Raw genomic sequence first — 14,499 nt, 5'->3', positions numbered from 1 at the left:
CAGAGGGTGGTGAATCTGTTGAATTCTTTGCCACAGAAGGCTGTGGAGGCCAAGTCAGTGGATATATTTAAGGCAGAGATGGATAGAGTCTTGATCAGTACAGGTGTCAGGGGTTATGGGGAGAAGGCAGGAGAATGGGGTTAGGAGGGAGAGATAGTTCGGCCATGATTGAATGGCGGAGTAGATGCGATGGACCGAATGGCCTGATTCTACTCCTAACACTTCTGACCTTATGATCTGTGGGCCGTTGGATGTGCCAGGTCCTCCATGGATGCTGCCTGATCTGACCTGACATTTGGTTGTTGAGCACGTTCAACAGACTCAGCCGAGCACCGGGCTTGCAATGAGATTCCTTGTTCACACGAAGCCCACAGAGTAAACAGTACACAGACTGCAAAGATAAATACAACACTCAACACAACCATGAGCGCAAAGCAGCAGCACGGTGCAAGATTATAGTGCAGTTCAAAATAGTGCAAAAAATAATCCAACAACAGAGCAGCCAAATGCGGCAGAGCTAAGAACTTGCAGCTGTGACTCCAGGGAGGGGGTGTGAAAGAATTTATTTGGTTCTTGAGTTCGATTTGCATTGGGGAAGAAACTGTTCTTAATCCCTGACTTAAGATATCAGGCTCCTGTATCTTCTTGCAGAAGGTACAAAAGAGAAAAGACAAGTGCCAGGATGGTTTTTAGAGATACAGGGCCGAGTCTGCACCGACCAGTGTCCGACCCACACCAGGAACAAGTTTTAGATTCATACCAAGCCAATTAACCTACAAACCAGCACGTCGTTGGAGTGTGGAAGGAAACCGAAGATATCGGAGAAAACACATGCAGGTCTCGGGGGAACGTACAAACTCTGCACAGACAGCACCCGTAGTCGGGATGGAACCCATGGTCTCTGGCGCTGCAGGTGCTGTAAGGCAGCAACTCTACCCCTGCGTCATCAAAAGACCCAAAAGGGTTGGGTTGCTTGTGAGATGATTGCCGAAAAACATGGAATAAATTACGGTGAAGATATTTGTGAATCAATAGATGAATGAATTTTGACTGTTCCCCCACTTACAGAGATTTTGCATCGTCAGATATTCCGCAACACTGGGAAACATAGAAACATAGAAAATAGGTGCAGGAGTAGGCCATTCGGCCCTTCGAGCCTGCACCGCCATTCAATATGATCAAACAGTTTTATTGGTCAGCAAAATGTAGCTCCTCTCCCATTAACACCCAACCTATTGGGCTGAGGAACTTTTTTTCAGCAAAAGTTTCTAAAAAGTTGAATGCTTAATTTAGTTCCATGAGACTTCGGATAATGTCTTTGAGAGTGGGCAAGGATTCCAAAAAAATTCAATGCTCACAGTGTAAACCAGAGCTCTCAAGAAGAAGTTCGCATTTTGCATTTTCTGAAGGATTCTCATTTCGGATTTGTGAATTCGAAGGGTGAAAATAGTCACCAGGCCAGTCAGTGCCTGCGGGGAGAGAAACAGGTTCTGATGAGATGCCATTCACATGAACTTGCCAGCAGTCCATCTTTCACATTGACAACATTTCGCTTCTGCGGGTTCCATATTTGGCGCATAATTGCAGCAAATCAACAAACGGATTGTGTAGGAAAGAACAGCAGATGCTGGTTTAGATTTTCTTTTTAGATTTAGAGATGCAGCGCGGAAACAGGCCCTTCGGCCCACCGGGTCCGTGCCGCCCAGCGATCCCCGCACATTAACACTCTCCTACACACACTAGGGACAATTTTACATTTGCCCAGCCAATTAACCTACATACCTGCACGTCTTTGGAGTGTGGGAGGAAACCGAAGATCTCGGAGAAAACCCACGCAGGTCACGGGGAGAACGTACAAACTCCATACAGACGGCGCCCGTCGTCAGGATCGAACCTGAGTCTCCGGCGCTGAGAAGTCAATGTTCATACCACTGGGGTGTAAGCTGCCCAAGCCAAATATGAGGTGCTGTTCCTGCAGATGCTGGTTTAAACTGAAGACAGATACAAAAAGCTGGAGTAACACAGCAGGACCTGTGGCAGCATCTCTGGAGAGAAGGAATGCTGCCTGTCACGCTGAGTTACTGCAGGTTTTTGTGTCTAAATGGTTTTGATTAGCGCGTTTCATATGTATATCTCATTGGTTTATAAGTGTAAAATTTGAGCTATCAATCTCTTAGCAGTGTGACAGTCATGCATTATAACGTTTCCCTGCAGATATTAATGAGTGTTTAACAGTCACCCAAACATGCCAAAATGGAGAAAAATGTATAAATACAGTTGGCTCCTACAGATGTCAGAGGATGATCACTTGTGGACCAGGCTTTGAACAAATGGTTGATTACTGTCAAGGTTTGTCATTTATATGAAGCATATTGATACTTCACTTTCTTAATCTGTGAATCTCCATGTTCTGTCTAAATGCATATTCCCTCTGCATGGTAGCTGCATGACTGAAATATTAATCCTGACGCCTGAACCGATTAGTCCAAAGAATTCAAGGCTAATCAATTTAATGTTATTCTCTGATTACCATATTGACTGGATGTGTAGGCAGGAACTGCAGACAGACACAAAATGCTGGTGCAACTCAGCGGGACAGGCAGCATCTCTGGAGAGAAGGAATGGGTGACGTTTCAGGGTCGAGACCCTTCTTCAGAATAGTGTCAGGGGAGAGGGAGGTGCATAGATAAGGAAGTGTAAGGTGTGAAAACAGGACAAAGGGGATAGAGATCAAGGAAAATGTAGAATAGATCATTGTTAGCTGGGAGAAGATAAGAACAAACCAAACAGAGATAAAATATAGTCGGAGACAGTAAGTCAAGTCAAGTCAAGTCAATTTTATTTGTATAGCACATTTAAAAACAACCCACGTTGACCAAAGTGCTGTACATCAGTTCAGGTACTTAGAAACGAACATACAATGGCACACAAACATAACAGCACATACATAAACAGTTCACAGCGCCCCCTCAGAGGGCCTCAAACACTAGGGAGTAGAAATAGGTTTTGAGCCTGGACTTAAAGGAGTCGATGGAGGGGGCAGTTCTGATGGGGACAGGGATGCTGTTCCACAGTCTAGGAGCTGCAACCGCAAAAGCGCGGTCACCCCTGAGCTTAAGCCCAGACCGCGGGATAGTGAGTAGCCCCAAGTCGGCCGACCTGAGGGACCTGGAGATAGAGAGGGGGGAGAACTTGGAAGGGGGAGGGATGGAGAGAGAGGGAAAGCAAGGGTTACTTGAAGTTAGAGAAGTCAATGTTGATACCGCTGGGGTGTAAGCTGTTCAAGCCAAATATGAGGTGCTGTTCCTGCAGATGCTGGTTTAAACTGAAGATAGACAACAAAAGAAAGCTGGAGTAGCTCAGCGGATCAGGCAGCACCTCTGCAGAAGAAGAATAGGTGACGTTTCGGGTCAAAGACTGAAGAAGGGTCTCGACCCAATATGTCACCTATTCCTTTTCTCCAGAGATGCTGTCTGACCGACTGAGTTAATCCAGCTCCTTGTGTCTTACCCTACTTACTGGATACTGGTATGGGAGTCATTAAAGGTACCAGTATCAGGATGACTGCAATGTCCATTATCAAGAGCAGCTTGATGTTTCCATTGCATGATTGATGTGACCAAGACCATTTCTGCTAGACTGGGCTTGCAACAGCTGGTGGTGTCTGGCTGGATGCCTGTCTGTGATATCGTTTGTACACTCTTGTTGAGCAGAACATGTTCTATGTTCACACTGAGGCCACCCTCTCTGGAGCAATCTGCCACAGGCCAATCTTTAGAGATACGGCTTGGAAACAGCCCCTTCGCCCTACCGAGCCCAGGCCGACCATCGATCGCCCATTCACACCAGCTCTATGTTGTTCCACTTTCTCATGCACTCCCTATACAATAGGGGCAAGTTTGTAGAAGCCAATTAATCTACAAACCTGCATACTTTTGGTATGTGGGAGCAATTGGAAGAAACCCACACGGTTACGTATTGAACGTGCAAACTCCACACAAATAGCACCCACAGTCAGGATCGAGACCGGGCCTCTGGCACTGTGAGGCAGCAGGTCTACCAGCTGTGCCGCCGTGCCGCCCAATTACACTCCGCAATTCAAATGAAAGAACAAAGATAGCAGTTCAAAGCTGGGTATTTGTGGAGATGCTGTGGCTTTTTGTAACATCAAGACTTGACATGGCCTTGATTCCGGTGTCATCATCAAACCAGTGTATCACACGTCGGGGAACATATTGGGAACAACCCTGGTCATACCTTGGGTTGCCAACTGTCCCGTATTAGCCAGAACATACCGTACATTGGGCTAAATTGGTTTGTCCCATATGGGACTGCCCTTGTCCTGTATTAGGTCCAGGGGGCTCTGTAGGCCCGGACACTGTAGGCCCAGACACTGTAGGCCTGGACACTGTAGGCCTGGACACTGTAGGCCCGGACACTGTAGGCACTGACACTATAGGCCCGGACACCGTAGGCCTGGGGACCGCTGTAGGCCCAGACAGTATAGGCCCAGAGGTCTAACGAAGGTTGCGTAGCAACCTGCCTCCCGGCCCGGGCGGCCGCCATTGGTGGAGCGGGAGTTCGTGGCCGCTGGCTGGGTGAGGTCACATCGGGGGCGGTGACAACACCTTGTCCCTTATTTGGGATTGAGAAAGTTAGCAACCCTAGTCATATCTCAAAGTGAGATGCCAACATGGTCAAAGATACAACTGCAACAGGAAAAAAAAACATGCTGAGGGTGCAGCTAAACAATCCCCAAATAAGTATATCAAATCAAAGTTTTACAATCCAGGTATTTTAGTTTAGTTTAGTTTAATTTAGAGATAAAGGGCCAAGTCCACACCGACCAGCGATCCCTGCACTTTAACAGTGTCCGACCCACACCAGGAACAAGTTTTAGATTCATACCAAGCCAATTAACCTACAAACCAGCACGTCGTTGGAGTGTGGCAGGAAACCGAAGATCCCGGAGAAAACCCACGCAGGTCACGGGGAGAACGTACAAACTCCGTACAGACGGCACCCGTAGTCAGAATCGAACCCAGGTCTCTGGCGCTGTGAGACAGCAAGTAGCTCTGTCGCTGTGCCACCTTGTAATTGGCAGCGACAGTCCTTCAGCAACCTCCTTCAATACCAGCAGATCCTAGCAGACAACTACAGAAAGAAAACCATGTTTGGACTATTTGTAACCGAGGTGCATGATTCCCATAGGCTCCACGCTGAGATCTTCACAGTTGCAGTAGTCCATTACTTTGATTCACTCTGCCGTCCAGCCAATGCTGAATGTAGTGGCCGCAGCAAGCTGGCCAGCCTTGACAACACCTCACCCGTCTCTCCTGAATCTGCCCCATGGCCAGCGGATCCAAATCGGGTCGCTTACGAGTCTAGACACAAAACGCTGGAGCAACTCACTTTCAAATCTGTTATAAAGGCGTCCATTAAAACAAGGGTTTACCGAGTGGAAGAAAGCCCCAGATCAATCTAGGAGCTCCCTCAGCGCCCTCAAGAGGAGTTGAGTATAGGAGCAAAGAGGTCCTTCTGCAGTTGTACAGGGCCCTAGTGAGACCGCACCTGGAGTACTGTGTGCAGTTTTGGTCTCCAAATTTGAGGAAGGATATTCTTGCTATTGAGGGCGTGCAGCGTAGGTTTACTAGGTTAATTCCCGGAATGGCGGGACTGTCCTATGTTGAAAGACTGGAGCGACTAGGCTTGTATACACTGGAATTTAGAAGGATGAGAGGGGATCTTATCGAAAAGTATAAGATTATTAAGGGGTTGGACACGTTAGAGGCAGGAAACATGTTCCCAATGTTGGGGGAGTCCAGAACAAGGGGCCACAGTTTAAGAATAAGGGGTAGGCCATTTAGAACTGAGATGAGGAAAAACTTTTTCAGTCAGAGAGTTGTGAATCTGTGGAATTCTCTGCCTCAGAAGGCAGTGGGGGGCAATTCTCTGAATGCATTCAAGAGAGAGCTAGATAGAGCTCTTAAGGATAGCGGAGTCAGGGGGTATGGGGAGAAGGCAGGAACGGGGTACTGATTGAGAATGATCAGCCATGATCACATTGAATGGCGGTGCTGGCTCGAAGGGCCAAATGGCCTCCTCCTATTGTCTATTGTCTTCTCTGAAGTCTGATTGCTGGGTGACGCTGGTTAGTGAAGGGCATGGTAATCAATAGTTATATCTGTGTGTGTTTATTTGCAAATACATTTATCTAGTGCAGTAAACCCTCGCAACAACGTAGCACAGGGGGCAGGATAGCGTGCATTATTGCTGATTGCCTGCTATACTCGAGTAAAGGTAAAGTTTAATCCAATGCCAGGTGGGGAGAAATGTGATATGGGTGGGTGGGTGGGGAGGGGGGGGCTTAAACATGAGTCGCAACAACGCAGGTTTGTAGGTTAAACGTGTTGGAGGGAACTGCAGATGCTGGTTTAAACCGAAGGTAGACACAAAGTGCTGGAGTAACTCAGCGGGACAGGCAGCATCTCTGGAGAGAAGGAATGGGTGATGTTTCGGGTCGAGACCCTTCTTCAGTTACGATACTTACGATTCTTCCTTCTACTTCACTGACGATCCTCATGTTTCCCCAATAATGTCATCGTTTTTGCTCAATAAATCAGGCAATCACTCCTTTCAAATCTCAATAATCAGCTAAGCGATGGCACCTGAATGAAATTTGTTCAAGAGATCTATGCAGAAAATTCACTGGGACTGGAAATCTCACAGGAGTCTGTGAAAATATGAACTAAAAACAGAAAAGCTGGAGATACTCAGCAGGTCAGGCAGCATCTGGGGAAGGAAGAATACTATCAGCATTTCAAGGTGTGGACCTCCCATCGAGAAGATAAACATGGTTGTGATGACAGGAGATCAATTGTCCCATGAGTATCACAGCACCAGCCTGCAGCCAGCTTGTTACTAGTAGGAATTCTTAGGAAGGAACTGCAGATGGTGGTTTAAACCGAAGGTAGACACAAAAAGCTGGAGTAACTCAGCGGGTCAGGCAGCATCTCTGGAGAAAAGGAATAGATGACGTTTCATAGAAACATAGAAAAATAGGTGCAGGAGTAGGCCATTCGGCCCTTCGTTATGATCATGGCTGATCATCCAGAATCAGTACCCCGTTCCTGCTTTCTCCCCACATCCCTTGATTCCGAAAGCCCTAAGAGCTAAATCTAACTCTCTCTTGAAAACATCCAGTGAATTGGCCTCCACTGCCTTCTGTGGCAGAGAATTCCACTTCAATTCCACTCGGGTCGAGACTTGTCTGAAGAAGGGTCTCGACCCGAGACGTCACCTATTCCTTTTCTCCAAAGATGCTGTCTGGTCTGCTGAATTACTAGTATGAATGTTATTGTCCATGAACTCCCGACTTCGAAGCCTACTTCACCTGGCGGGAGAAACTGCCTTGTGCAAGAGCTAAGCAAAATGTTAGTGAGGCCCTGATGACTTCACAGGATCTAGATATGTGTTTTGTGCTTAGGGTTGCCAACTGTCCCGTATTAGCCGGGACATCCCGTATTTTGGGCTAAATTGGTTTGTCCCGTCCGGGACTGCCCTTGTCCTGTGTTAGGCTTGGGGGGCGCTGTAGGCCCGGGGGGCGCTGCAGGCCCGGACACTGTAGGTCCAGACAGTGTAGGTCCGGACAGTGTAGGTCTGGACAGTGTAGGTCTGGACAGTGTAGGCCTGGAGGCCCGGGCGCCACCTAACGGAGGTTGCATAGCAACCCGCCTCCCGGCCCGGGCGGCCACCATTGGTGGAGCGGGAGCACATGGCCGCTGGCTGGGTGAGGTCACGTGGGGCGCGGGGCGGTGACGTCACCTTGTCCCTTATTTGGGAGTGAGATAGTTGGCAACCCTATGTACGCCCGAGTCTGGTGGGTTTCTCAGTCTTTGTTTTTGTCAGTGGTGATAAAACCATGAATCGCTGCTTAATTCTGAACCAATTTCTGCCCCATTTTAAAATTCCTCCCATGTGATATCAGGGTTGGCTCATCTCCAATCCTCTTGGCAGCCTGGAGCTCGCATAATGGTGGGCACTTTAACTTGACTGAAGTTAAATGTAAAAATAAATGTAACTGTGTGTGAGACTTTTAGCCTAGACCCCTGCAGAACCATCCTCCTGTATGCTGTCAAACAGGCTTGGGTATAAGATGCAGCAGTGAAGCTCTTGCAGAATATTACATTCCCTAGTTTGGTCACATGCGTTCCTCACTGCATAATCAATACTTAGCCGGAAACATTTTTAATGATTTTACTCGAACCAGTATCCCAATTTGACTCGCTGTGATTAACCAAGCAGGGTGCCCTGCAGTGAGATTCACTTTCAGAATAGGGTGCTTGCTCCCTCTTGTGGTGGGATGCCTGAACTGCAGAACCGATTGATCATGGACAATGCAGGAATAGGATTACATCAGTTTTCTGTGGGGCAGGGTGGGAGTGGGGTGGGGGTGAAGGTGAAGGGAGGGGGGAAGGTGGATGGAGGTAGACAGAAAAAGCTGGAGTAACTCAGCGTGGGACAGGCAGCATCTCCAGAGAGAAGGAATGGGTGAGGTTTTGGGTCGAGACCCTTCTTCAGACTCTTCTCCAGTGTGAAGAAGGGCCTCGACCCAAAACGTCACCCATTCCTTCTCTCCAGAGATGCTGCCTGTCCCACGCTGAGTTACAGCATTTTGTGTCTATTTTCAGTTTAAACCAGCATCTGCAGTTCCTTTTATTCACAAAATGCTGGAGTAACTCAGCAGGTCAGATCTGCAGTTCCTTCCTGCACAGGTGAATGCAGACGGTTTCCATAAATGCACATCCTCACAAAAATAGACCATGAGGAAATCTGTTACCAATTACCCAACCAATTTAAAATTCTATGCACATAAATTCAGTTTTGCTCAAAACACTCACATGCCGAAATGTCGAAGCAGAGACAATATAAATTAGCTAATGTCTATTGCCTTTTAATATTCAAGGTAACAAATGAACTCAGTCAGAGACATTTTCGTTGTAAAATTCCATTGTTACTTGGCACTTTTATTTCCGATTTTTAAAAACATTTGCTTGGGGGCTACTTTCAGTGATTGTGCGTGTTTGAGTAAGGACGCGTTGTGTTAGGACTGAGTGATTCTTCTGCCTGATGATTAGATAGCGTGGTGCTGCTTGTCTTCCTGATCAGCATGGTGCAGAGCGATGAATGCTGACACTCTCTTTCTCCCATTTGCAGATATCAATGAGTGTGAGCAGGGCAAGCATGACTGTGCGGTAAATTATGAATGTCAGAACACTCCAGGGTCATTCCGCTGCCTTCCGAAAGTGCTCTGTTCCGAGGGATTTCAACAGGACGCACAAGGGAACTGCAACGGTAATTGACTGTTTTGAAAAACACCTTTTCAAAGGAATAGTATGGATAAACCAGATTAATTAAAAATCTGAAATTTGTTAAAAATGTCAGGGCTTTGAACATCCAAATAGTTTTGTCGAATTACAATCCCAGAGCTGAAACTCTTGTTAACCCCTTGTGTGCCATTTTCTGATCCTCTATTTTTTAGTTTGCAGTTTTAGTTTAAGAGATACAGCGTGGAAACAGGCCCTTTCGGCTCACCGGGTCCGCGCCGTCCAGCGATCCCCGCACACTAACACTATCCTATACCCACTAGGGACTATTTAAAAAAAACATTTACCAAGCCAATTAACCGACAAACCTGTACATCTTTGGAGTGTGGGAGGAAACTGAAGATCTCGGACAAAACTCACGCAGGTCACGGGGAGAACGTACAAACTCCGTACAGACAGCGCCCGTGGTCGGGATCGCACCCGGGTCTCCAGCGCTGTATTCACTGTAAGGCGGCAACTCTACCGCTGCGCCTCCGTGCCCGCCCTTAGGAATTGGAACTTGGGAAATCATAATGAAGCAGGACTGTGGAGTAACATCCAACATTTGACTTTGTAGGACTCATTTACAGTTCATATTTTTAACATGATGAATGCATGTTTCTGGCATCTTATTTGCAGAATACTGAATGCAACTAGTAATTTTACTAAAAATTACTCGCAGCTCCACGATTTTTCCCATGTTGAGGATTTAACTACTACCCCCAACAGTCAGTCTCATTAAAAATATATATATTTTTGAAGCCCATGCATTATAATTGGGATGTAAACGCCACAGAGGAATTAAACTGCTGATCTGGCACTCTGGTGTGAGGACAACAGCCTCCTCTTGAATGTCACAAAAACTAAGGAGATGATTGTGGACTTTAGAAGGGCTCAACATCCGAGGACGTACACACCACTGGAGGTAAATGGGATTACTGTGGATAGGGTGAGCAGTTTTAAATACCTGGGAGTCCACATCACAGAGGATCTGACATGGACAACACACATTGCCGCACTGGAGAAGGGTCTGAAGAAGGGTCTCGACCCGAAACGTCACCCATTCCTTCTCTCCTGAGATGCTGCCTGACCTGCTGAGTTACTCCAGCATTTTCAAATCAAGTCAAGTCAAGTCAAGTTTATTTGTCACATACACACACACGATGTGCAGTGAAATGAAAGTGGCAATGCCTGCGGATTGTGCAAAAAAAAGAATTACAGTTACAGCATATAAATAAAGTTAATAAGTTTATATAGAGAAGCCAAAATTTAGTCCTTGGAGTTATAAAAGTTAACAGTCCTGATGGCCTGTGGGAAGAAACTCCATCTCATCCTCTCCGTTTTCACAGCATGACAGCGGAGGCGTTTGCCTGACCGTAGCATCTGGAACAGTCCGTTGCTGGGGTGGCAGGGGTCCCTCATGATCTTGCTTGCTCTGGATCTGCACCTCCTGATGTATAGGTCCTGCAGGGGGGCGAGTGTAGTTCCCATGGTGCATTCTGCCGAACGCACTACTCTCTGCAGGGCCATCCTGTCCTGGGCAGAGCTGTTCCCAAACCAGACTTTGATGTTGCCGGACAGGATGCTCTCTACAGCCCCAGAGTAGAAGCAGTGAAGGATCCTCAGCGACACTCTGAATTTCATCAGCTGTCTAAGGTGGTAAAGGCGCTGCTTTGCCTTACCCACCAGTGCGGCAATGTGCGTTGCCCATGTCAGATCCTCTTTGATGTGTACACCCAAGTATTTAAAACTGCTCACCCTATCCACAGTAGACCCATTTATCTCCAGTGGCGTGTAAGTGCTTGGATGTTGAGCCCTTCTGAAGTCCACAATCAGCTGATTAGTTTTTTTGACATTCAAGAGGAGGCTATTGTCCTGACACCAGAGTGCCAGATCAGCCACCTCCTCCCGGTAGGCCTTCTCATCGTTGTTGGAGATCCGGCCCACTACCACAGTGTCATCAGCAAACTTGATGATGGAGTTTGAGCTGAACCTGGCCCCACAGTCATGTGTGTACAGGGAGTACAGTAGGGGGCTAAGGACGCAACCCTGGGGGGATCCTATGTTCAGGGTGAGGGAGCTAGATGTGTGTTCCCCCATCCTGACCACTTGGGGCCTGGCAGTGAGAAAGTCCAGGACCCAGGCACACAGAGGGGTGCTAAGCCCCAGTTCCAGCAGCTTCTCAGCCAGTCTGCTGGGGACTATTGTGTTAAAAGCTGAACTAGAGTCAATGAACAGCATCCTCACATAGCCCCCCTGGCTGTCCAGATGAGAGAGAGCGGTGTGCAGAACCTGGGAGACCGCATCATCCGTGGACCTGTTTGGACGGTATGCGAACTGCAGTGGGTCCATGTTGCGAGGAAGGAGGGCACAGATGTGGTTCTTTATTAGTCTCTCGAAGCATTTCATGACACCGAGGTGAGGGCCACCGGTCGGTAGTCATTTAAACACGCTGGAGAGGCATTCTTTGGTACAATGATGGATCTTTTGAAGCATGCAGGGACCACGGACTTGGCCAAGGAGAGATTGAATATTGTGGTGAGCACTGGAGCAAGCTGAGTAGCACAAGACTCCGTACAGACAGCGCCCGTGGTCGGGATCGCACCATCTGGGCCTCCAGCTTTCCTCGTGTTCACACACGTCAGAGCCCACCTCACCTCATGCTCGGACACCGAGAATGTGTGCACATCCCCGGCGGTGGATCCCCCTCCAACCTCGCTAGCCAGCGCCCCGTCGGTGTGAATAAATACCTTCGATTTGTACCAGCATCTGCAGTTATTTTCTTACATTGCCGCACTGGTGAGTAAGGCAAGGCAGCCCCTTTACCACCTCAGACAGTTGAGGAAATTCAGAGTCTCTCTGAGGATCCTTCAGTGCTTCTACTTTGGGGCTGTAGAGAGCATCCTGTCCGGGAACATCACAATCTAGTTAGGGAACAGCTCTGCCCAGGACAGGAAGGCCCTGCAGAGAGTAGTGCGTTCGGCTGAACGCACCATGGGAACTACACTCGCCCCCCTGCAGGACCTATACATCAGGAGGTGCAGATCCAGAGCCAGCAACATTATGGGGGACCCCTACCACCCCAGCAACGGACTGTTCCAGCTGCTACGGTCAGGCAAACGCCTCCGCTGTCACGCTGTGAAAACAGAGAGGATGAGACGGAGTTTCTTCCCACAGGCCATCAGGACTGTTAACTCTCATATCACCAGGGACTCATTTAATTTACTGTATTCATTTATTTTTTTGTGTAACATTTTTTTTCTTCTATTCTGTTTTGTAGTTTAGCACAATCCACAGGCGTGGCCACTTTCATTTCACTGCACATCTTGTATATGGATGTGACAAATAAACTTGACTTGACTTGAAAGTAATATGCCATCTGAGGCATAGAACTCTGGAATTTGACTTGATTATATATATTCTGTCTGTTGTATTTGTCAGTCAGGGGACTGCAATAATCAGAGTTAATAAAAACCTTTGTCGTTGATTTTTATAGCTAGCTTGACAGGGGAGGATTTTGCTGCTATTTTTTGGGTGGATTATAATTTTTTTCAATGAAATGTGTGAATTAATTTCACAAACAAATCTGATATTTTTAATGTAGGAAACAAATTCCAAACTCATCCATCTTGAAAGCATCGGAAGTAAGATTATTGTAACTGAAAGGAAACCTGTTGAATGTTATCAATGAGATCTTCTGTTCGATTTCTGAGCAATGTTAACCATAGTTTCATTGCACAACAGTGGGCCGGTGTTGTTTTGTGGTGAGTTTGGGAGGGTGGGCTGGAATGAAATAATTCTTCCATTCAGCTCATGTTAGTTTGGAGAGAAGGATTTGAACTTGATTTGGCTAGACAAGATGTGGAAAGTGCTGCTGCTTCCAACAGAGGCTACGATAAATCCTTTCAGCCTCCTTCTCTGGCTGGCTTAACATGAGGCCATGCACGAAGCAACAACCAATTGCCGACCAGTTGCCAGTATCAATTTTAGTGAATTTTGGCTGAAAATCCAGAGTTCTAAAAAGCATCAGCAATTTTTCAGGCATTTTCTGCTTCAAATATCTCCTTGGCATCAGATAGACCACAAAACAGCTGGAGACAGCATCTCTGGAGAAAAGGAATAGGTGGCGTTTTGTGTTGATGGGTGCGGGTGTCAGGGTTTATGGGGAGAAGGCAGGAGAATGGGGTTAGGAGGGAGAGATAGATCAGCCATATCTTTCATTCATTTGTTCCATATCTCTCTAAATCGCCACCTATATCTCTCGTTTTCCTTTCCCCAGGCTCTCAGTCTGAAGAAGGGTCTCGTAAAGTCATGAGGTCATAAGTGATAGGAGCAGAATTAGGTCATTTGGCCCATCAAGTCTACTCTGCCATTGGGCCATTCTTAGTCACTTGTGTGACCGAAAATGTGCAAAAATTGTGGAATACATCTCTTATTGGTTTGCACTGTATATATGACTTATATATGTCGAAGTTTAACAAGTGACATTTCTATATGTCATTCTGACAATGTCAGAGGTCAAATATGACTGGTCACGTGTGCGACCTCACATGGCCACACACGTGACCAGTCATATTTGACGTCTGACTCTAAACAAACATTATCAGCGTAACATATAAAAATTTCACTTTGATAAACTTCGACATATATAAGTCAAACATGTAGTACAAAAAAAAATGCTTTCAGAATTAGAAGAGATGTATTCTACAATTTTTCACGTTTCTGGTCGCACACGTGACTAAGAATGGGCCCCAATGGCGGAGTAGACTTGATGGGCCGAATGGCCTAATTCTGCTCCTATCACTTATGACCTCATGACTTTACGAGACCCTTCTTCGCACTGAGAGCCAGGGGAAAGGGGAACGAGAGATATAGGCGGCGATTTAGAGAGATATGGAACAAATAAAGGAAAGATATGTGTAGGAAGGAACTGCAGATGCTGGTTTAAACTGAAGATAGATGTAGGAAAGGAACTGGTTCTATATCTCTCCACATCACCCTTCTATATCTCTCTTTTCCCTTTCCCCTGACTCTCATTCTGAAGAACGTGTCTCGGCCTGAAACGTCAACTATTCCTTTTCTCCACAGATGCTGTCTGACCCGCTGAGTTACTCCAGCTTTTGGAGTCTTTCTT

The 14,499-nt window shown here is 46.9% G+C and overlaps 1 protein-coding gene across 2 annotated transcripts in view; it reads left to right on the top strand.

Moving 5' to 3' along the window:
• The window catches only part of fbln2 (fibulin 2), a 224,660-nt gene that overhangs the window by 156,192 nt on the left and 53,969 nt on the right, over nt 1–14,499 (top strand). Inside the window, exons 11-12 of one of the 2 annotated variants that reach the window (XM_078413935.1) lie at nt 2,215–2,349; nt 9,217–9,354. In XM_078413935.1, coding sequence (XP_078270061.1) covers nt 2,215–2,349; nt 9,217–9,354 — 273 coding nt within the window. The remainder of the gene's footprint in view (nt 1–2,214; nt 2,350–9,216; nt 9,355–14,499) is intronic. The other variant, XM_078413936.1, reaches the window with a different exon arrangement.

This window comes from Rhinoraja longicauda, chromosome 17 (assembly GCF_053455715.1).
Source record: "Rhinoraja longicauda isolate Sanriku21f chromosome 17, sRhiLon1.1, whole genome shotgun sequence".
In the NCBI taxonomy this organism is placed as follows: Eukaryota; Metazoa; Chordata; class Chondrichthyes; order Rajiformes; family Arhynchobatidae; genus Rhinoraja; species Rhinoraja longicauda.
This window is presented reverse-complemented; position numbering and strand designations above follow the sequence as displayed.